At 29.0% G+C, this 22,308-nt stretch overlaps 2 protein-coding genes across 2 annotated transcripts; both read right to left on the bottom strand.

Annotated features, from left to right (window-relative positions):
• Positions 1-10,418: 10,418 nt before the first annotated feature.
• LOC137819354 (MLO-like protein 1) lies at positions 10,419-16,462 on the bottom strand. The gene is made up of 13 exons (XM_068623167.1): positions 15,911-16,462; positions 15,134-15,399; positions 14,869-14,985; positions 14,729-14,789; positions 14,106-14,200; positions 13,099-13,173; positions 12,927-13,015; positions 12,747-12,796; positions 12,330-12,370; positions 12,009-12,218; positions 11,392-11,459; positions 10,880-10,940; positions 10,419-10,782 (listed from the first exon to the last, which is right to left on the bottom strand). The coding sequence occupies exons 1-13, from the start codon at positions 16,095-16,097 to the stop codon at positions 10,579-10,581; spliced, it is 1,524 nt and encodes a 507-aa protein (XP_068479268.1). The 5' UTR covers positions 16,098-16,462; the 3' UTR covers positions 10,419-10,578.
• A 2,938-nt stretch (positions 16,463-19,400) lies between these two features.
• Positions 19,401-20,723, bottom strand: LOC137812887 (uncharacterized). The gene is made up of 3 exons (XM_068615128.1): positions 20,704-20,723; positions 20,314-20,587; positions 19,401-19,856 (listed from the first exon to the last, which is right to left on the bottom strand). The coding sequence occupies exons 1-3, from the start codon at positions 20,721-20,723 to the stop codon at positions 19,401-19,403; spliced, it is 750 nt and encodes a 249-aa protein (XP_068471229.1).
• Between the last annotated feature and the right edge of the window lie 1,585 nt (positions 20,724-22,308).

The raw sequence follows: 22,308 nt of genomic DNA, 5'->3' as shown, positions 1-22,308 counted from the left end.
GGTAGTAAGTTCTTAAGATCATTAGAGTATGCAATTTGTTTTATTTATCTGTTTTTTTTCAAACACAAAAATCTTAAATTTTGGTTTAATTCATGATTGTGTATTCGTTTTAATTCTTCATTTTTATATAATTAGGTATAACGTATTCATTTAAGACGCCATAAGAAAAAAATTGTTATTTAAATATAAAAAAGTAAAATAAATGCCTGCAAAATTAAATATTTTAGACAAAAATTAGACATTTTCTAAAATTGAAGAACTGATCATAAAAAAAATTAAGATGCACAGGATGGTTAATTAAGGGGATCAAGGTTAGAATTTAGAATTTATACAACTTATTAAAACTATGTAATCATGCGAATGATTTATTAGATAGGATGAGAGACTTATACAATCTTATAATTTTCAATTAATGATAAAAAAGTTAAGAGTTTTTTTTATTCGTACGTAACATTGTTCTTGCTTTGAATGGAAGGGAAAATTCCTAACCAAGAAAATTAAACACTGTTCTTGTTTCACTGGATAATCTGGGAATCATAATCAGAAAAAAAAATGTATTTTCTTTTTCAATTTAATGAAAAAAAAAACTTGTTTGAAGAAAAGTCAAAACTACCATTGTTTTGAATAATTGACCATTTTAGGTTTTGAGGTTAAAAGTAGAGAGATCCACATATATATGAATTGCATGTTGATAATATTATATTGTGTCATGAGAATATGATAAACATTGGAAAGTGGTATTTATTATGAGGAGTTGGGATAGCTCAACCAATTATTGGACACATATCACCAAATATAAGAGAACAAAGTTTATGTGATTATTATAATTCCTATGTGCAAAACATCTTACAACACATAACATTTTTCTTATAAATTGCATTTGAATTCTTGTTTGAACATTGTAAGATGTTAGTTAGTGAGAAGATGGAAAGAGGGCCATCACCATTGATGCCTTCTCTATTCTTGCTTTGCTTGGGATTCCTAATTTTTTGGCCTAGTTTGTTTCCCATTCTAGATACCTTATCATCTTCATTTCAATGGGTATCAGAAATTGAAGAAAAAAGTGTCACAACCCTAATCTTGGTGTTTCTTGTTCTTTTGGTATATGTGTTTATTCACTTGCCTTCTTCTTTTCCCTTTGGCAACTCATCCAATTATGGTGGAAATCGTCATGCCACCATCTCCAACCATGATATTGTTGGATTTGAATTCGGATTCGGAACATTGCTCTTCTTCTTGCTCTTCATTCTTTTGTATAATCTATTTTGACACAAAAAATAAACATGGTATAATCTCTCTTTGCACTTTAATGTTAAATTGTTTTTTGTCTTTAGTCCAAACTTTAGACCTTCTAGATATTTGTAGCAAGAATTGAAATGAGTTTTTACCAGTATTTTTGTTTTCATAACAAACGAATTTTCAGCGTAGATTGTATTATAATATTATAACATCAACGTCAACTATTAGTCAGCATGAAATATGTTAACATCTTAATCCACATCGAAAATTTTATTGTCACATAAAAAATTCTAACAATGATCCATATCAAGAGTTTCCATTTTACAAGTATTGAGGAGGTCTAAAGTTTAGACTAAAGATAAAATTCAATTTCACGTGAAAACATATGAATGAAAAATATATTTAACCCTCTTCTATTTTAATACTCATCTTGATATATAACTCAAATATCTGTTTATTTTTATTTTACTCATGATTAGTAACTATTAAGGAATACGATTGAAATTTTTAATTAAATTTTCTCCAACAACTATAATTTCTCTATTCATAAAATTGAATCACAAACGAAGTTGAATTTATTTAAAAATCTCTTTCTATCTCCCTACTAGTGTTATATGATTTTTTATATGCTTAGGAGTACAATATAAATTTTAGAAAATAATTGTATATATTAAAAATTTTATAAAAAGAATTATGAAGGTTTATCTCTTTTTATATATATAATAATTATAATTATAACTAAAACAATAATTAATGGTAAGATTAAGTCATTAGTTTGATAAATTTTCGAAAAAGGTGAAAAACAAACACAAATTTTATACTACATGATGATGAATCGGCTTAACAACTTAGTAAGACTTGGAGAGATTGTCCAACCACTATATCAACCATCCAATTCAATTTTAAAAGACAGTTGAATACTATACTAAATAAAAGATGGGGTTGATTTTGTATTCAGTTTTGTTTAGTTTCAATTCAAAGATTTAAAATGATAATTATAATATTCTATAAATTTATATTATATCAATATTTATATAATATAATATTGTAAAATTATTATTATTTATTTATCTAAAATCATCATTTCTACAAATTGTCTAGATTCGAATTAATTCCTCTCTACCTTCTCTTTGAATATTTTAGATTATCCTCTTCTACTTTCACTTTTCGTGCTTACAAAGTGAAGAGATAATTGAGAGTATGTTTAGCTTATACAAATAAGAACTTTATTTTAGGGTAAATTTTTCTTTTCTCATTAAAGTTGACTACAAAAATATTATTGAATAAAACTTAATTTTAAAAGTAAATAAACATTAATTAATAAATTCACTAAATTAGATATTATAAATTAAAATATTATTAATATTTTTTATTATTAATAAAAATTTATAAACTAATTTTTAAAAACTTAATAGTTAATTAGATAATAATTTAGAAACTAGTTTATAATTTTTTATTAATAATAGACTACTTTTTTTTATAAAAACTTTCATGTTAGGTATCACTGTGCAACTTGACATCTCAGTTAGGCTAACACCTCAACTAACATCAATCATTTGGCATCACATGAAAAAAATTATTATTAAAAAAATACAAAAAAATATGAGAGGACTAGATCAAAACCCATATGTTAAAAAAAATGATGCATAGATAGACTATACATCTTTATAAAGAATTCTAAGAACAGAACTAGATGGAAGCCTATTATACCAATGAAATGATTCTTTATGAATAAATCCTAAATTAGCCAACTTATCAGCACACACATTCCCTTCACGAAAAATATGAGTAACCATAAACCTGACTTTTTCACAGTAATTAAAACAAGTATTTCATCGATTACATTAGATATCAATAATTTTTCAGTCTATAAAATAGTGTAAAATTTAATTAATATAGTAAGTAATTATTTTAAATTTTATTAATGAATTTTTATATAATATATATTATTAAGTTCGAAATGTTAGAATAAACACTATACATATACTTAATTATAGATGTTAAGAACAAAAAACAGTTTAAAATTGTTTTAGTTAAATTTAATTCTAGCAATTGTTAGTGAATGTATAAAAGTACGTTACATTATGAAGGAAAGTAATCCTTGTAACTGTTTAAATTGTATAGTGAAAAAATTAATAAAAAACATTATAATTGTATTTGTATAGATAAAATGGGTCTAGATAGTATCTGGAACTGGTTGTACAATTGTTAAGGTGTTGGTCGTTCGGTCATTCCCTTGCTCTTCAACACTCTAAGTCTCCTTGTTCAATTCATTGGTGCTCGATCGGGGGTGACCTACAAAAGGTACTCCGACGATCAAGTAAGTACTAAGTATTCAGAGTATAATTAAGAACTGAATCAAAACATATCTTACTCCTCTGTAGATGGTCTATTTATAGTGTTTAGTCATGGACCATTTATTATAATGCGTCAAATCTATCATATATCATCATTAGCTTATTTTAGGGAGGTTCCTTGATTTCTCGGGGTGATACCCAGATTTGGTGGGACATATCCCTAATTCTCAAGGAGTCCTTGCAACTACCCTAACTGTTATTTATTGTATCTGCTTTAAATGTGTCTTTGGGTCGGTCGGTCACTGAGACTGAGTGACATGGCTTGTCCGGTACCCACTGGTACACTTGCCCCCAGGCTCGAGGAACGTTTACTTCAGAAGAGTTGAGATGTGAATGTTGGGTATCCTAGGGTGAGAAGTGAAATGGATACATTAAATGTTTGTCAGAGACGCAACGTGCGTCTTTTCAACGCGCCATTCAAGCTTTTATTGTTTGATCAAAGAGATCAAACGGTGGTGAAGTCGTGTTGTTTCAAACGTCGAGCACTATACACCCTTGGATGGATGGGGATCTAACGGTGTGATAAGTGCCAAATTTCAGTAATATTTCATATTAAAATATAGGCACTTTTGAGTATTAATTGCTAAAATAAGTATAAAATAACCCCTAATTTATGAATTTATACCTTTTTACATATTTTATGATTTTTTTAATAAGAATATTTTATTCCCAAATTTGTGTTAATTTCAAGTTTATAGGGAAGAATGGAGATAATTGGGCTAAAGGAAAATATACAAAGCTAAAAAGAGAAAGTTGGAATACATCAACACTCACCAAAGTTTCCCAAATTTGCAAAATGACAAGATGCCACCAGTGGATCTCGCTCAAGCGAGTAGAATCTCGCTTGAGTGAGATAACGCCAATAACATTGAACCTTTTTATGTTTTACTCACCCAAGCGAACCCATTAACGCCCAAGCGAGAAATCACTTAAGCCCAAACAAATTAGGTTAAATAGGGGGCTTGGGTCACAACCCTAGTGTGCAAGATTGAGAGGAAAACACCATTGAGTGACTTGTAACTCAATTGGGAGAACAGAAGGTGTTAGAAGACGTGTGGCTAATTCTACCATTTGAGATTGGGAGTAATCTGTTTGAACTCTTATGTATTGAGGTGATACTTGAATATAATATTTTGTTCTTGATTGATTATTGGTATTGTTGTTTTGTTTCTAATTCTTGATATAGAATCTTAAATCTGACTGGAAAGTATTTTTATGATTATGACCTAAACAATAATACTTAACATATTTAAGTGGTAGGAATAGACTTGAAATGAAATGTTAATTGCTATCAACGTTTGAGCTTGATTATAAGTTGTTTTAATAAATATGCGAGTAATCGATATTTATGAAACATCTTAATAATTTTATATGTGAGGAATTGATATTTATGAAACATCTTAATAATTTTATATGCGAGAAATCGATATAAATAAATTTTATACGGGCATCAATATCAATAAAAGGACATAATATTACCATACTAATCAAAATACATAAGAGTGCGAAAGATGAAACATAATCCCTATTTTTCAACTTGAAGCAACCAATTCTTTGTTTGTTTTCTGATTAATCATTGCCAACACAACCACTTTTAACACACTTTTATTGTTCTGTTTTTATATTTAGTGAACAATTTACTTGATTGTTCAACTATTCCTTTGGGTTTGATATCCGTCCTTATGAACACATTATTACTTCTGACAACGCGGTGCACTTGTTGTAAAAAAGTCATCAAGTTTTTGACATCGTTGTCGGGGAACAATTTGATTTGATTTTTGAGTATGAATTCCTAAATATTCTAACTGTTTTTATTTTTTTAATACTTCTTAATTTTTGTTTATATTTTTTTTATTGTGTTTATATTTGTTATTGTTTTATTTTGCTTATAGATTTGTTTTTATTTTGATTATTTTATTTTATTACAGTTTGATTTGATTTGATTCTATTTTAATTTGCAAATCTGCTTTAGCTTTTGCTTATATTTGTTTATTGTTTTTATTTTATTTATTGTTTTATTTGATTTCATTTGCATATTTGTTTTTTTTATTTTATTTCAGATTTATTTTAAATTTATTTTCTTTTCAATTTTAAATTTTAAAAAATATTTTGTTACTACTAGTGAATCCTTGTGCTAACCCTTGATCCAACTGTCTTATATGATATTAAGATGTCAAATTTCCAAAGACCAATTATTATTGAAGCAGAGGTTGAAAGGGTACTCAAAAGAAACACCAAGACAAAGATAAAAGAGAGACAAAGAGACATTAAAATGTAATCCTCAACCACTTTTTCTTTTTCCACTAATATTTTTTAGGAGGAAAGCAAATTGGCAGAAGAGAAAGCATCACCTCCTAGGAGAACATTTAGAGATTATGCCATGCACCAAAGGCAAAGCATTTTTCTAGTATTGATTATCAGGCCCAACATGATACACGAGGTATTCAAAAGAAAATATTGTTAGAATTAAATATTTCAGATGCACTCTTGGCTCAAAATAAAATTCTAACGCAACAGATTGAGAAATTAACCGCACAAATGCCTAATTTTCCCCAACAATTACATGTTGTTCATTCATCTCAAAGCCAGAGTCAACCAATCTGGTGTGATTTTTGTGAAGGTGATCATCCTAATGGTCATTGTTCTTATCAAAACAATTCACCTGAAGTGAGGTAAATTACATGGGCAATCAGGGAAGGTAAGGTGGTTTCTCCAACAATTATTCTCGAGGTTGGAGAAGCAATCAAAATTAAAATCAAAATTTTGGGTGGAAGCAAGAGCATGGTTCATCCAATATGCAAGGTCATTTCCAACAAGAACAACAACAACCCTTTTATCCTTCAGTTACTAAAAGACTGAATAAAATTGAAGATACCTTGGAAAAATTCATGCAAGCTACTATGGCCAGCCAAGAGAATAATATGGAGACAATCAGAAATATGGAAATTAAGATGGGAGAGATTGCCAAACAATTAGTAGAGAGACAAAATGGTCAATTTTGAGTCAACACCTAGACCAACCCAAGAGAGCATTACAATGAAATTGCCTCTGAAAGTGGTAGAATAGCAAGAGAAAGGGATGGTAATAATGTAGTGGATGAAAAAGAAGGAAAAAATGAGACTGAGGGGAAGAGAGATGAGAAAGAGAGAGAGAAAAGAAGAAGTGAGGAATAAAAAAATAAAAATAAAGAGATAGGTGTTTTGGAAAAATATTTATCATATCCTCATGCTCCTTCAAGATGATGAGGTAACTTTTAATATTTTTTATGATTTAAAAAATCTTAATGCAGGGAATGAATGTTTACAAAAAGATACATTAAAGGAAGTCATTCATGACACTAAAGAGCAATTGGACCTCTCAAATTTAATTGAGGAAGTTATACATCATCATGCTCCAAAGACCGTTGTCCACTTTGAAATAAACAAACATCAAGCTAGATAACATTAAACGAGCGCTTATTAGAAGACAACCTAATCCACATTTTAGTTTTATGTTATTTTGTTATTTTTGTTTTGATTTTATCTTTCAAAAATTATGTTTTCTTACAAGGATTCTCGTCCAGGTAAGTTCAATCTCATCATTCAAATAAATACAATTTTATCTATCAATTTTTTTCCATTCATCTTACTATAAGTCTAAACTCCTAAATTTTTTTTTCTTTAATTTAAACTAAACTCGCACAAACACATTTTTTTTATATTTTTTTAAAATTAACATTTGACTAACTCATTCAAAATAATAACATCATTTTCTTTTTCTTTTAATGTGATAAGTACACAAAATCATTTTTTTTATTAAATTTAAATATGCTTAACCATCTCAAATAATTTTTAATCTTTTTTAGCAGTTTAGTGTGGGCTTGTCCCACACACTTTTTTTTTTTTTAATTTTTTAAAAACATTAGCGTCCCATGTATCCACTCTAATTTTGTTATTACATATTATCAGCGTCCATAAAAATCTATTAGCGTATGTTATTTTTCTGGTGTGTATTTTTTTTGGAAACTTTGATTAGTTTTTTTTAGGAAATTTTCTTATTACGTCCAAATGCTTATTTGGCTGAAGGAAATTTTGATATATCATTATATACGTTACTATAATTTGTTCTATTGAAGTCAGTGTTTATTAAATAATATGATAATGAATATATTTATGGTTAATTCTTCTATGTATCATCCCTTTGAATAGCACGTTCTTATTCATTATCTACAATGTTATGCAAGCACACGAAAAATTGCAAGAGAAAAAAAAGTTTTTGAGAACAATGATAAATCAATAAAATTTATACATGATTTACGAAAAACTAAAAATACTTTATGAGTTCATATTTTAGATTATTTGTTCAAAATTGAAACAAAAGATCAAACATTGAAATATCCAAAATAATGATAATATTTTAATATTTATATATATATATATGGTGGTATTATAAAAATATTTTGGAAGATTAATAAGGTAACATCTATACTGAGTGTGACATTTTTTATCTTTTGTATCATTATCATATCAATGATTATAATGTTGAGTAAAATGTAATATTCTAAAATTGGGAGTTTTGATCATCATGAGTCTTTTTTTTCCGTTTTTATCCAAATGGGGTTGTTTTCAAAAAAATTACAAATCTGAACAAGCTGTGCCAATATGTAAAAGTCGTGTCAAGTTGGCACGACTTCTACCACGTCAACCCTTGAAGTCGTGTCAATTTGGCACAACTTTGTCCACGTCATATATATATATATATATATATATTAATTTTCTTGTAAAATTTTCTTATTTATATATTGAGTAGTAAGTTATGTAATGTTTAAAATTAATTTGATACATAATTTTCTAAGGGTGTTAGTTTTAAGCAATAAAAAAATGAATAATTGTGTATGGATCATGTTTGACGGTAATATAATATATTAATTTGGTTATTAGATTAATAAAAAATATGAAAAAATTGTTATTGCATTTGGAAATAAATAGAAATGAGAATTAATTATTTGGAAAATAAATAGAGAATTGTGGGGAGTTTCAAGCTATACATTGTCCACATGTAATTGTTGTTTGCTCATTTTGTCATTTACAGCTAACGACATTTATCGCCCTAGTGTACAATCTCCACAATATTTCCAAGCTTATAAGGTATAATTTAACCATGAAATAGATTATTCAATTCTAAATAAACAAAAAAAATGTTCATATTGCATAACCGAATGTCACAATAGAAGCAATTGTCTGCACAGACAAGCTTGATAATAAAATTCAATTTCAAGTTTGATTATTAATTTCCTCATTTTATTTACCTAAGTATTTATTCCTTCATAAAAAATTTATCAAATTAATTTCAAATATTACATAACTTATAATTTCAATTAAATAATTATAATATATATTTATTTAAAAACAAGAAATTTTTTTAAAAAATATGATGTGGATAAAGTCGTGCCAACTTGGCACAACTTCAGGTTAACTTGACAAAGTGGTGCCAACTTGACACGACTTCTACATATGAAGTCATGCCAAGTTGGCACGACTTGTCCCAAATTTGTAATTTTTTTGACACCGACCCCATTTTGGTAAAAAAAAAGAAAAAACCATGATGGTCAAAAAAATATCTAATTTTTTTTTTTTATCAGCAAAACATCTAAAATTGTAATATTCTATTTTTTTTCAAACATGTTTTTCAACCACCCATAACAGACGTTCATGAAATAGTACATGTCACTCAAGCTATGACTTGAGATTTGAACAAAAATGTTAAGTTAATTATATATTTTTTAGACTTTAAATGTTCAAATGGTAGAGTGGTCACTCAAGTATTCAGATAGTTGTTTTAGGACTTTTTGAATTATATAACAAGTCTCCTAGTGTTGTTGATACGGAAGGATACGTGAATGAGATCTCATGAAACTTGGTGTTCCAAATGGAGAATAAATTATGGTAAGTAAAATAATTTCCTAATTATTTTAATAGATTTGAGCTTATAGTTGACACAAGTTAACATTTAGAAGTTATTTGTTCTTGTTAAAGTTGTAAAGTTTGAGTCTAAAATATTTGAATTCTTGGTAGAATTTTTTATGTTAAAATATGTAGAGTGACTTCTGGACATATTTATAGGAATGTTAGGAATTATTTTATAGTCTATTTTGTGTTGTGAACTTTTTAGTGCCATAGTTTTATCTTTAGAACCTTTATTTTAATATTTATATTTGATGTTTATTTATTTTAATTGATATTTATTTTAACATTTTAAAATGATTTGCCTATTTATTATGGTATAAAAATAATATGTGACAATTTAGCATCCATATAATTTCTAATAGTAATGATAAAATATTTATCATAAAAAATAATTAATGATGATCATGAAATAAAATAGAAACTATTTTTTTTTTAAAAAGTTATTACTATATTAACTAAATTAGACATTAAAAAAATTATTAATATTTAAAATAGTTTCTATTATTAATAAATAGTTTATAATTTGATATTTAAATTAATTAACAAGATTTTATTTATTAATTATTTTAGATTTTAAAGTTGGTACAATTTAAAAATTATTTATTAATAATATAAATTACTTTAAATATCAATAATTCATATTTTCTATATATAATTTAGTCAATATAATAATTAATATTTTTAATTTTTAAAATTAATTTTATTTAATAATTTTATTGTAGTAATATTAGTAACAATTAATTTATCACTCTTGTGATAGTTTATTGTTGTTGTTATTGTATTTAATTAATAGTGACAATTATTTTTGTTAAAATAGTTTAAATTTTAGTGACATTTGAAAATATTATCATAAATACAATGACAAGAATACTAATACTAGTAAAAGTTTAATGATTGATAGTAACATTTTTATAACTATGAATCATAAAAACTAATTTTTCTTCTAATGGGTGTATTCTTTTGCTGATTTGATACTAACCAAAATCACAACACCTACAATTATATAATATTTTTTGGGGCATTGAGGCCTTTCATTTCTAGGGTAAAACAGTGTCTTCTGGGGGAGATGGCTTCCTGAAGACTGGTCCTAGTTGAATTCCAGCACCCACATGAGGACTTCCTTGAACAGATTGGCCATTATTATCACCTCTCAAACCTTTCTTCTTTGCCTTTTGTGCCCAACCAACAAGACGTGCTTGCACTTGATCATCAAATATGGCTTTCTTAAAGTGAGTTCCCATCTACATTGTATGTAACATAACTTAGAACAATGATGTGAATGCAAACAAACCTTAAATATAACAAAATTGGTACTTTGAAACAAAACTCAAAACTCACCTGTGTTACAATTGCATAAAGTGGTAGGGTACTATAGCTGCATAGTACTTGAATAAATATCCTACAAAGTACAAACCCAACAAAAAAAAGTTAAGGAAAAGGTAGTTTTGCATGAAAAAGATTGAAATTTAGAATGCTCATGAAGGAGCCAAAATGTAAAGAAATTATTGAATAATCTAATCAACAACAAAGTGATTCTACTCTACTAAACTTAAAAAAAAACCTAATTTAAATATGATGTACGTATAGAAACATTTGATTGGTATACTTCCATTTAATCTGTTCTTATAATTCTTTGTGAATATGTTATCTGTGTATCGTTTTTGTTAACATCTATATATCGTTTTTGTTAATATATGAGTTTTTGTCTAATCTCTCTATTTTTTTTATTTTTTTTAATAATATATTTTTTTAGATGTGAAGTTACCTAACAATATCTATCCTAAAAGTTTTTATAAAATAAAACATGATGTATATATCTTGTCCAAAGAAAAGAGATATATTGTAGTTACCCAATAACGAGCCTTGGAACAATGTAACGGACGCGTCCCATTATACATGAGTCAAAACCATATGTAAACTGAAAAACATCAACCAATAAGGTTATAATCATTTAAATTATTAAAACAAATTCTTCCTCCACCTTACCAAGTGTGACATGCACTTGATGGATTTTCAAAATTATCCTTTATTTTGAATTTGAAAATTCAAAATTCTAAAAATACTTTCTGAAAAAGTAAATTTGGAATAGATTATTGTGTTCTGGAAATAAAATACTGTAATAGAATTTGAAAATTAAAATCTTGTTCTAGAAAAGAAAATCTAAAATATAAAAAAAAATTGTTCCAGAACAAAAATTCTAAGAAACAAAATCTGAAAATGCATTTCGAAAAAGGGTTTCAAAAATTCAGAAAAATGTTCTGAAAATCCAACTCCAGAAACGTGTTCCAAAAAAGGAGTTCTTGAAATATTTTTTATTCACACCTTTTATTTAAGGGTATTTTTATTATTTGACATCTAAATCGGGTGCACTTTGAAACTTGATTTGATGAGGAAGTAATTGGCAATTAGTCCTACTATATTGAGAAAAGCAAGAAGAAAAAAGTGTGGTTTGGTGGAATATGCTTACCAATATCCAAAAGAAAAATGCAATCTCAAAAGCATTTTGGAAAAGGATGAAGTGAATCAAGAAGAGGACAATGTGGGGGCGATGAAACCAAAAGTGATCATCTCTTGGTTGAACAACTAATTCACCTTCTATGGCTGAATGTTTCTCAGCCACTTCATGAGCTAATTGAATTATCACATGCTCCAACTTAGTACCCACAGCCAGTAGAAGCTGAACAATGCCACACAAATAATTACCTCTAAGAAAAAGACACATAAATTTGAAGAATTTTTTTACAAACCCTAAATTGGTTTGCTTCTTTTCTATACACATTATACTTACAATGAGAGGAATGAAAGAAATCCAAAAATATGTGTGCCAACCTGGAAAAGTAATTTGGGAATCAAGTTAATATTCTTAGACAACTAGAAAAAAACAAAACATGAATTTTCTCTACACTAAAGTATATTTCATATACATGGAGTGATGTAAATATATACATAAGAGAATAAAATTTCTTCTTTCTTCTTATATACAATTTTCTTATATGGAATTAATCATTGTTGTTAACGATGTTGATTGACCAAAATTAATCACATACTAAAACAAAATCCTTCATATGATATAAAATTACCAACGAAATTGGTCATGGCATTAAATGGATTTCTTTAAATTTAGTGCTAAATTAAGTGTTTTTTCTAATTCTTTTATACAATAAGTTCAGTTCAGGTATGAGATTACCGAAATTCCAAAGCTTACCATGGACATTAAGCAACATGAAGATGACCACAAAGATCCAAAGATACCAACTGCATAATAATTGTAACTACAAAGAATAAAAAACTTGGCCCAGGCAAAGAACAAAGAAAAATTTATTGATGAAGTTATGTGATAAAAGCTAAAATAATTGCCAAATAGTTATTCTGCAGAGGCACATACCTTATACCAACAACTTGCTTGAAATCGTCTTCAAGGGCACGAATCATGTATTTGTGAAAATTAAACTTTGGATTTCCTCTGCAATGAGTCTAAAACAGAGATATAAAGTAGATACTGTCATGCATCAATCATAGCAATACCAGCTTAGTTGACAGAACATTTAGAACCTTACCATAATGAAACCAAGCCTTAATGTCACATAATCTAACTTTGTCACAGATCCATAAAATTGCTTGAAAAATGATTTCTGAAAGAAAAATGAAAAATTAGTAACAACTATATAATGTTAACCCCTTAGGAAAATTGTTAATTGGTAAAGGAAGCTGGAGAGGATGAGATACAATGAACCAAAGTAGCATGTGTGTGGTTGAATTATATAACTTGTAATGCAAATGTGGCATGGGTCGCTTTTGGAACCTCTTTTCAATACCAGAATTTGATAAAAAAGTGCACGAGAGGATTCAAGAACAAGTACAACAACAAATAGAGAAATATTATGAGAAGTTGCCAAAAACAAAAGGAATGGCAACTTCCTAAGGAGTAATAAGTCCCAGACCGAAAGCAAACAAAACTGGAAAACTTGTTTTTCCGAAAACAGAACGTCCTGACTTTTCTTCTTTATATCTTTTTCCGTGTTTCCTTTTTGGACGTGCCTCCTTGACTGGATACAAACCACATATGAATCTACTTGTGTAAGTGTTTTCAGAACAGATCCAATAACACTCTCTGGTTGCATGCAATGTGCATTTGAGGGCCCCACATGATCCATTATCATTTGATGGAAACGACCTAATTCTTCTCTTTGTTCACAAGTTCGCTTTAAGACGCTTTAAAAGCTTTAAACGTTTAAAAGGGGCTTTAGAGGGGATTTGCGGAAGTCACGTGGGGGGAAGATCATTGGCTTCCAAGGTGATTCGAGCAGGGTTTTATTGGCCTTCGGTGAGGGAGGATTGTGTTAATATTTTGAAGTATGTTGACATAATTAGGGTCAATCATTGTATATGAAGTATTGTCCGCTTTGAAACTCGAAGTTCTGTCACAATTTTTCTCTAAAAGGCATCTCAAAAGATTAAGAGTGAAAGTGTATTTAAATTATTCTTTTAACCTCACTTCTTAAGTGGACTATTGGCAGTATCGGAACACACACATCAGACTATTAAATACTTGTAAATAACTTACCAGCCAACCCAAAACAGCATAATCTTTGCCAAAACCAGTAAAATGATTCTGGATGAAAGCGTGTTCGTGAACATGAGTCACTATTGATTCCAAAACTGCAGGAAGCCAATATGCACAGAAAGAACTCAGCAGAGGAAAAAAAATGAATAGCTTTCATGATGTTCAATACCAAGCATATTCTGCTTATCTAAACTAATGTGTTTCATATTTGCATTTGAAGGTTCATGTTTGACATTCAAAAAACATGTACTAAAGATGTTAAACAACTGAAAACTGAGAGATCAATATAAAAGCACAAATCAAGGAATATATCGAGTTAACAATGTGAGATTGAAATTTAAGCTGATTGGACAAGTGAGATTTCACTCACATTGGGAATTTATGTATGATGATGATAAATAGATGTTTTAATAATTCACAGTGACACCAACTGAAATTGGAGTTGAAAGGCATATTGAGTTTGATGGCTATAAAATACATCATAGGTTAGAAAAATAATTGAAGATGTGAGAGTAACAAATTATGTGCATGTTATTTCAACTGGGAACACTGTAAAGTACCCTTTGAATAAAATTAACAAATTCTTCCTTTATTGTGTTATACAATGGCTTATCTCTGCTTACCTGGTTGTTTTCTATTATTCTCATCTACAATAGAGTTTTCCCAGTGCTTCCACTGACGTATCTGTTAAGTAGAGTAAATTATTAGTATAAAAGAGCTTTCAAAAAGCACATCTTGTAAAAAAAACAAATTATGCACTCACTTTTAACCCTCCAAAAACAACAGTGAGAACACAAAATGTCACATGGACTATGGCTAGGACAAAAATAAAGATATGCAAGTGATGCAGTGCCTCCACAGATAATAGAGGAACCCTGCCCTGAAAAAAAAAATTGCATACAACTTTGGTTAAGCATATATGCAGTGAAGAACTGATAAAAGTTGCCAAAAGGAACTGAGTATGATAATTTTGAGAAACAGATAAATGATCATATCATAACATGCATTTTATTCTACAGCTTTAATACCTTCTTAGCACAGTGTCCAAGTTTTTCACCAGATTGGTGATCTTCATTCTCATTCTCAGCTAAAAGGTGCCTTACAGTGGCTGGAATATCAGTGAAAGAGAAAAAAGTCTGAAAATGTGATGTGAGTTTCGCTGATTCTAACTCTTCTTTGTCCTTAAGACTGCAAGGAAGCATGTGGCGAGTCCAACTCTCAGGAACACAAATTTTGATAATCCCATTTTGTGTTACAGTCAGTAGCAGAGAAATAAATCCCAACAGCATCAACTCTGAAACAAAAACAGAGAAAAAAATACACTAAAAATTAATCACATCTCATGTTTCATATCAGAAATCCCTGCCTACACATTAAGCAAAAACAGGAACATTCTTGAAGCAAAATAAGAGTTTTATCTCGATAACTCATCCCTACTTATAAATTGTGGTGGAGTTCTAGTTTGAGAACCACACCAAAACCCCAAAAGCATATGGCTAGGAACCTAAATTTTGTTGTAAAATTGATCACATTCAAGCCTAAAAAATTGATCACATTCCATTTTTCTTATCAGAAATATATCTACATACCTATTAGACATTAAGATAAAATTTAGGAAATCACCATTGGACACACTCGCCAATCAAAACTACATATTCAATATCTTCTGTTGACATCATCAATGAGTTAGTGTTGCAAAACTCTAATACAACAGCCACACCGAAAGAACAACAGAAACATGCATTGTTGACCACTTTTATCTGTTAACCAAGACAATAAAAAAGAAAGGGAAAGAAGAGAAGAACCTTCTTTGATCTTCAGCAGAGCTTCAAAGAGTGGCTTCTGATTCTTCTTCTTGAGAAAAGTCCCTCCATAGTGAAGAAACCGTTCTGCAGCGAATGAAGCAGAAACGATCACAGAACAAACAACAGCAACCACCCAAGTGGGAGTGAATTCCAAATTGTTCCCTTCTTCACCACCACCACCACCCATTTTGTTTTTCTCTTCACCCCTTCTGAAAATTTTCTCTCTTTCCCTATTTATAGCCCTTCTTCTCTCTTGAATTTGCTGTGTGAAACAACTATCGAAGACCCTTTTGGCTCAATAACTCGTCACATTCAAAATTAATTGTGCTGAGTTTTGGACTTCGAAAGCTCGAGACTTTATTGTTTCTGGGACATGATGCCTTAAAAACTCTTGTTGGCAACTTTTGACGTATGAACAATTTGCAAGTGTTACACTCTCAAGATTCAATTCTATGTTATGTTATGTATCTCATAATTCTTCCATTTTTTATAGTTTTACTGAAACCTTGTTTACGCGCTTCTTGATCAATTAGTACAAAAGACTAAGTGATTGGTCCATCACGTTGTTTAACTTCCTTATATTACAAAGAAAAAGAACAGTGTGACGTAGTTCTAGGAACATGGTTGATTGATTCTGTATCTTAAATTTTATGGGGGTATGCTTGTCTTTTCACTCTGAATCACTCAAATTAATTAATTAATTAAGTATGCATTAAAGTTATTTAATAAATAAGTTAAATTTAATTTAAAAGTGGTTTTAAATTAGTGGGGCTTTAAATTCATTGGATAAATTAAGTTTTAATACATGTCCTTAAAGAATCGGTTAAGAAGTTAAAAGTATTTTGTTATTAAAATCATAAAGGGTGTTCTTTTATAAGTTTTTAGATGTTACTTTTTTATAAAAAAAATATTAATTTCTTAGCTAATGTTTTTATGATACTAACTAGCAAAACGTGTACTAAACACGTAGAATTTATTTCATTTTTTAAGTTCAATAATATTAAACATTAAAAATATGTAAGTATAAATGGAATGGACAATTATCTCTCTCTCTCTATATATATATATATATTCTTTTTTTATTATTTTTTTTGTGTGGGGTTCTACAAAATAAATTTATTCATACATATGAGAATCATTATTTATGAGATTTATAATTTTTTAAAAATAACTAAAATAGGTTTGGTTGACTAAAAAAAATCAATACATTTAGTCTGATTTTATAATTTTTTATAAATAAACATAGTGTACTTATGTATATTTTTATTAACATATAAATTTTAGTATAGTTTCTCATATTTATATATATATATATATATATTATATTTATATATAATATTGTTGTTTCTTAAGGTTTAGTTAAAAAATTAAATTGAATAATATCTAGCATGAAAGTTTTTATAAAAAATAATTTCAGTCAATTTTTAATAAAATTTTCATTTCAACTCGAAAAACGTTTATTATGATAGTGCTCTTTTGGAAAAACTTGACTAAAAACCATTTTAGGAAACTTTAGTCTTCTAATCTCATATTCCTAAGAAATTAAAAATTTCTCTTATCAAATGTTTTTACCTAAAAAACAAAACAGAATTAAAAAAAAAAGACTTTTTATGGAGATTAATCCATTATATTTGGTAGATGATTCTGATGTGATAATCTAGGAAAAGGGATTAGATACGGCTACTTTTCAACAATCGGAATTTTTTTAAAAATAATATTTATATTTTGTATTGTATTCAAAGTTAAAAATATTGATGGCATGACAATGAAATAATTTAATTAAAAAATAACTGAAATGTTAAGATAATTCAATAAATATTAAAAATATATACTATAAATGGATGTATTAATCATTAAAAAGAAAAAAGAAAAGTGATGTGTACCTATGAACAACTCTTGAGAGGTTGTATCTGGATGCTGTCGTTTATGTCTGAAATTCCGAGAAGACTCTTTCAACAGAAAAAACGACTTGTTTTGGAAAGAAAATAAATAAACCTTAAAAATATGAATATAAAATAAAAATAACGATAATAATACGAAAAGAACCTGACTTTATCCGCAACCAACGGTCATTAATTTTGTTTTTTGCTTACGGTCAACGGTCATGTGAACATCACTCTTCTAAGTGGGTTTCTTTCTAATATCATCTTTTTGAAAAACTTTTCTAATATTCACTCAATATTATTTTTCTTTATAGCAATTTCATTTTCACATTCCCAATAATACATTTTTTTTATGTGAAAAATACACAATCTATACAACTCTTAATATCAAATAAATATTTTCATAAATTATAATTTTTTAGATGTGTGAGGAAAGATTCGGTTAATCCTCACTTAAGAAAATCTCATTCCATCTAGAAGAGATATTTATTTATTTAGTTTTAGACGATACATATTACTCATATCCCTTATATTAAGTTGTTCATTAGTCTTATTTGACTATTACTTTGTTTTATCTAATTTAAATACTAGTGTTTTTTTATAAATTGATATTTTGAGTATTGTTTCCATTAGACTTTTTATATATATAAGTTGACCAATATATTATAACTCAATTTTTTAAAATTAATAATTATCAACTAATTTACCACATCTTAGTGAGATAATACTAGTAATGTTTGGGTGTGGGTATATATTGAGTTAGGAATTCAAGATACGAGATACCTAGGTTTTATTGATTACTTAAATCATATAGATAAATGTATTAAGTGATGAAAAGTTGATAGAGGTTCATTTTTTTTTTATCAGCAATAAAAAAAATAAAATAAATAGGGACCGCTTCAGGGGTGATCCAACCCTTATACAGAAATACTTGACACCAATCTCCTATTAGAACGTCTACCAAATTAGCAAAGGGATAATCATACCAACACTAACCAATATTAATGAATCAACCTCATACAAGCCAGAGGATTTAAAACCCAACTAGAATAAGGGAAATAAGCAGAACGAGACTTTGCATAAATCCAAGACCATACCTTTACTTGCACCGAAGCGAACACTTCAGACACATCTGCCACACCTCTATTGAAGATGACTGAGTTCCTATGTTTCCAGATTTCGCTCACAATGCCAACCCAAATTGTACCCCAAACTTCGTTAACCGAAACAGAAGCCTGACTCATCTTGAATTGTGAAAAATTTGACTTAGGTTCCTTGTGAATTACAGACGACACACCAAGCCACTTAAAGCACAGACACCAGACACGCCAAGCAAACCTGCAAACAGAGAACAAGTGACAAGACTCCTCCTCCTCCTCCCCACACAAACAACACAAGAGATTTTCTACCGCCACTCCGCGCCTTACCAAGTTAACCCTAGAGGCAATCCTATTCTCCAACACCCTCCAAGCAGTGAACAAAGCAGATGGCAAGGCTTTGCACCTCCACAACTTACTATACACAGGAGAATACTCCCCTCTAACCCGCCTTACTTGAACATAGGCAGAGTTGACTGAGAAAGTTTGACTCTCCCCAATCTTCCAGACCTAACTGTCCGCCTCCCCAAAAACCAACTTCACCTCTTGCAGACTCTGAAACAGCTGTTCCACCAAAGACTTCTCCCAGTCGAAAAAGGATCTACGCCAGACCAAATTCCACACCCATTCACCATTATACCAATACCCAAGCTCAGCCATTTTTGCGTTTTTAGCCGAGCTTAGAGAGAAAAGTCTCGGAAAAACTCCCTTCAGAGTACCACAGCTCAACCAACTGTCCTCCCAGAAAGAAATCTCCTTACCATCCCCCACTTTCCACTTAAACCCATCTTCAAAACTTCTACCCCAACCCTCTGAATCCCACACCTCCTTCAAATCTTTCCACCAGAGAGAGCCCCTTCTAGACTTACCGCCTTCTCTCAAACTTCTCCAACCACCATACTTAGAATCAAGAATCTCTTTCCACAAACCTCCTTTATCCGTACCCAGACTCCAAATTCCACTTTCCTAATAAAGCCAAGTTAAATTTCCTAAGATCAATGATTCCAAGACCTCTAGAATCCCGAGGCTCACACACCTTATCCCAAGAAGCCTAAGCGATCTTCCTTCCATCAGAGCCCCACCCCCAAAGGAAATTCCTTTGGATCCGAAATAACTTGTCTGTCACCACAGAAGGCAGTTTAAATAAAGACATAAAAAATAACGGGATTGAAGAGAGAACAGACTTGATCAAACAAATCCTCCCTGCCATTGACAGACACCTACCTTTCCACCTAGACAGTTTATTCTGAACTTTCTCTAACACCCCGTTCCAACAAGCACTGCGCTTATGACACCCTCCTACCGGTAGCCCCAGGTAAACAAATGGAGTTACCATCGCATTACAATTGAGAATAGCCGCAAAACTTTGAAGCGAACTCGAATCCATCCCCAACCCGCCCAATCTGCTTTTTAAGAAATTCACCTTAAGCCCAGAAGCAAGCTCAAAACAAAGCAAAATCGCCTTAATATTGAAGATACTTTTGGTATTAGCTTCACAGAAGAATAAAGTATCATCAGCATATTGCAACATATTCACCTTTACTTTAGCTCTTCCAACCTCCAAACTATCAATCAAATTCTTCTCTTCTGCCATCCTAGAAACACCAGCCAACCCTTCTGCAACTAAAAGGAAGAGAAACGGAGCTAATGGATCACCTTGGCGAAGACCCTTCCTAGGAGTAAATTCCCTAGTAGGACTACCATTCACTAACACAAAAACTGAAGGAGATTATATGCAACATTTTATCCACTGAATCCATTTAGCACAGAAACCCAACCGATCAAGCATATAATAAATGAATTCCCAACTAACCGAGTCATACGCCTTCTCATAGTCGACTTTGAAAAACACACAACTCTTCCTCTTTCTTTTATATTCCTCCAACACCTCATTAGCTACTAACACACTGTCCAGCAAACCCCTACCTTCAAGAAAAGCTGACTGTCTCAAATCAATAACTTTACTAATTACCTTTTTCTAGCGTAGAGACAATACGATCTAGTTTGTTGAATGAGTGTGCAAACCTTGATCTTGTCTAGGTTTTTAATTGAGATAAAAATAATTGTACTTGGGTAACATGTACATTCATAAATTAGGTGTTTGTCCCAAAAGTTTGAATTCAATGTAGTTTTAAAAGTTGTTAGGCTATATAAATTCTTGAATGATTTTGTATTCAATCTTATGATAGCTTGAAACTTTTATGGACAATTATCATCATCTTAAGTGAACTTGATTTTAATTGATGTAGGTGCTTTGATTAAATAATTAAAAATATTATGTTTGATTTAATTATTAGTATTATTATGTGAAAAAATTGATATAATTGTTTAATATATTGATATTGTTAAATGAAACATTTACTATTAAGCTAAAAATTACATTTAATATGTTCACGATGCAACTCTCTTTTGTTTAAAAGAATGTAATCAATTATATCATATAAGATAATTGATACAACCTAATAATTTCTCTCTTTCTAGTTGTTCCATTAAAATTCAAATTTGTGACTTTAACTGCTATGTTTTTACGTAGAAAGAATTGCCTCTTATCCTAACTTAATAATAAATGTTTGATTTAACAATTAATATTAGAATATTTAAAATAATTATCAAATTAATATATAGGCATAATATATATATATATATATATATATATATACTCATTCATATTAATATTATTAATATCTTTTAACAAAATTTATAACTATAAAATTAAACTTTTTATACTTATGTTTTGTTTGGATTAAGGAGTGGAAAATTAAGGGTGTGGGAGAGTGAAAGTGTGAAGATTTGAGAAAAAAGTGTAAAGAAAGTATAGGGTGTTTTGATTGGGATATGATAGAATGAATGTGTGAGAAAAGTTTATTGAATTATATGACTGATGTGATGGTTGTAAGGATATTTTGAATTATTTTTAATTGTGTAAAATGTAAGATTACAAATTTACCTTTGTGTATAAAAAAAGATAAAATAAATAATAATTAATTTTGTGCACATTTTAGTTAATTAAAATAATGTAAAAATTTCAATTATAAATAAAAAATTTAAAATAATGTAAAATTAAAATAAATAAATAAACTTAAAATATTAAATATAATTATATTATATATTAAGTATATATATATATATAAATTAATATTAATCATGATTTTTATTATTATTATTAAAAAAGAATTAATATGTTTTAAAAAATAAATGAGTATTTAAAGCATAAAATGAATATTAAGTAGTCAATAATTGAAAACAAAAATATATAAAGTGATTATATTTAATCTGGAAAGAGATAAAGACTTTAAAACAAATGTTAAACAGAAAAGAAAATTGGATATGTTCTAACTAATATTAAAAATATTAAAATGAATTGTTACTAATCAATTAAAAAACAATAATTAATTGTATATTTAAAATGGAATTTAAC

The sequence above is a fragment of the Phaseolus vulgaris genome, chromosome 10, assembly GCF_000499845.2.
Source record: "Phaseolus vulgaris cultivar G19833 chromosome 10, P. vulgaris v2.0, whole genome shotgun sequence".
In the NCBI taxonomy this organism is placed as follows: domain Eukaryota; kingdom Viridiplantae; phylum Streptophyta; class Magnoliopsida; order Fabales; family Fabaceae; genus Phaseolus; species Phaseolus vulgaris.
The sequence above is the reverse complement of the archived record's forward strand: the minus strand, read 5'-3'. Positions and strand labels throughout refer to the sequence as shown.

Bases quoted from the DNA above. Each gene is read 5' to 3' on its own strand.
- LOC137819354 (XM_068623167.1), bottom strand. From the start codon at position 16,097: ATGGGTGGTGGTGGTGGTGAAGAAGGGAACAATTTGGAATTCACTCCC. The intron at 15,400-15,910 runs GTTCTTCTCTTC...TTTTTGTTTCAG, and splicing joins TCTGCTGAAGATCAAAGAAG to AGTTGATGCTGTTGGGATTT. The intron at 14,790-14,868 runs GTGAGTGCATAA...TCTACTTAACAG, and splicing joins TTGTTTTTGGAGGGTTAAAA to ATACGTCAGTGGAAGCACTG.
- LOC137812887 (XM_068615128.1), bottom strand. From the start codon at position 20,723: ATGAGAAGGCGTATGACTCG. The intron at 20,588-20,703 runs GTTAGTTGGGAA...AGTGAATGGTAG, and splicing joins ATGAGAAGGCGTATGACTCG to TCCTACTAGGGAATTTACTC. The intron at 19,857-20,313 runs GTGAATTTCTTA...TGGCTTTATTAG, and splicing joins AGCTTGCTTCTGGGCTTAAG to GAAAGTGGAATTTGGAGTCT.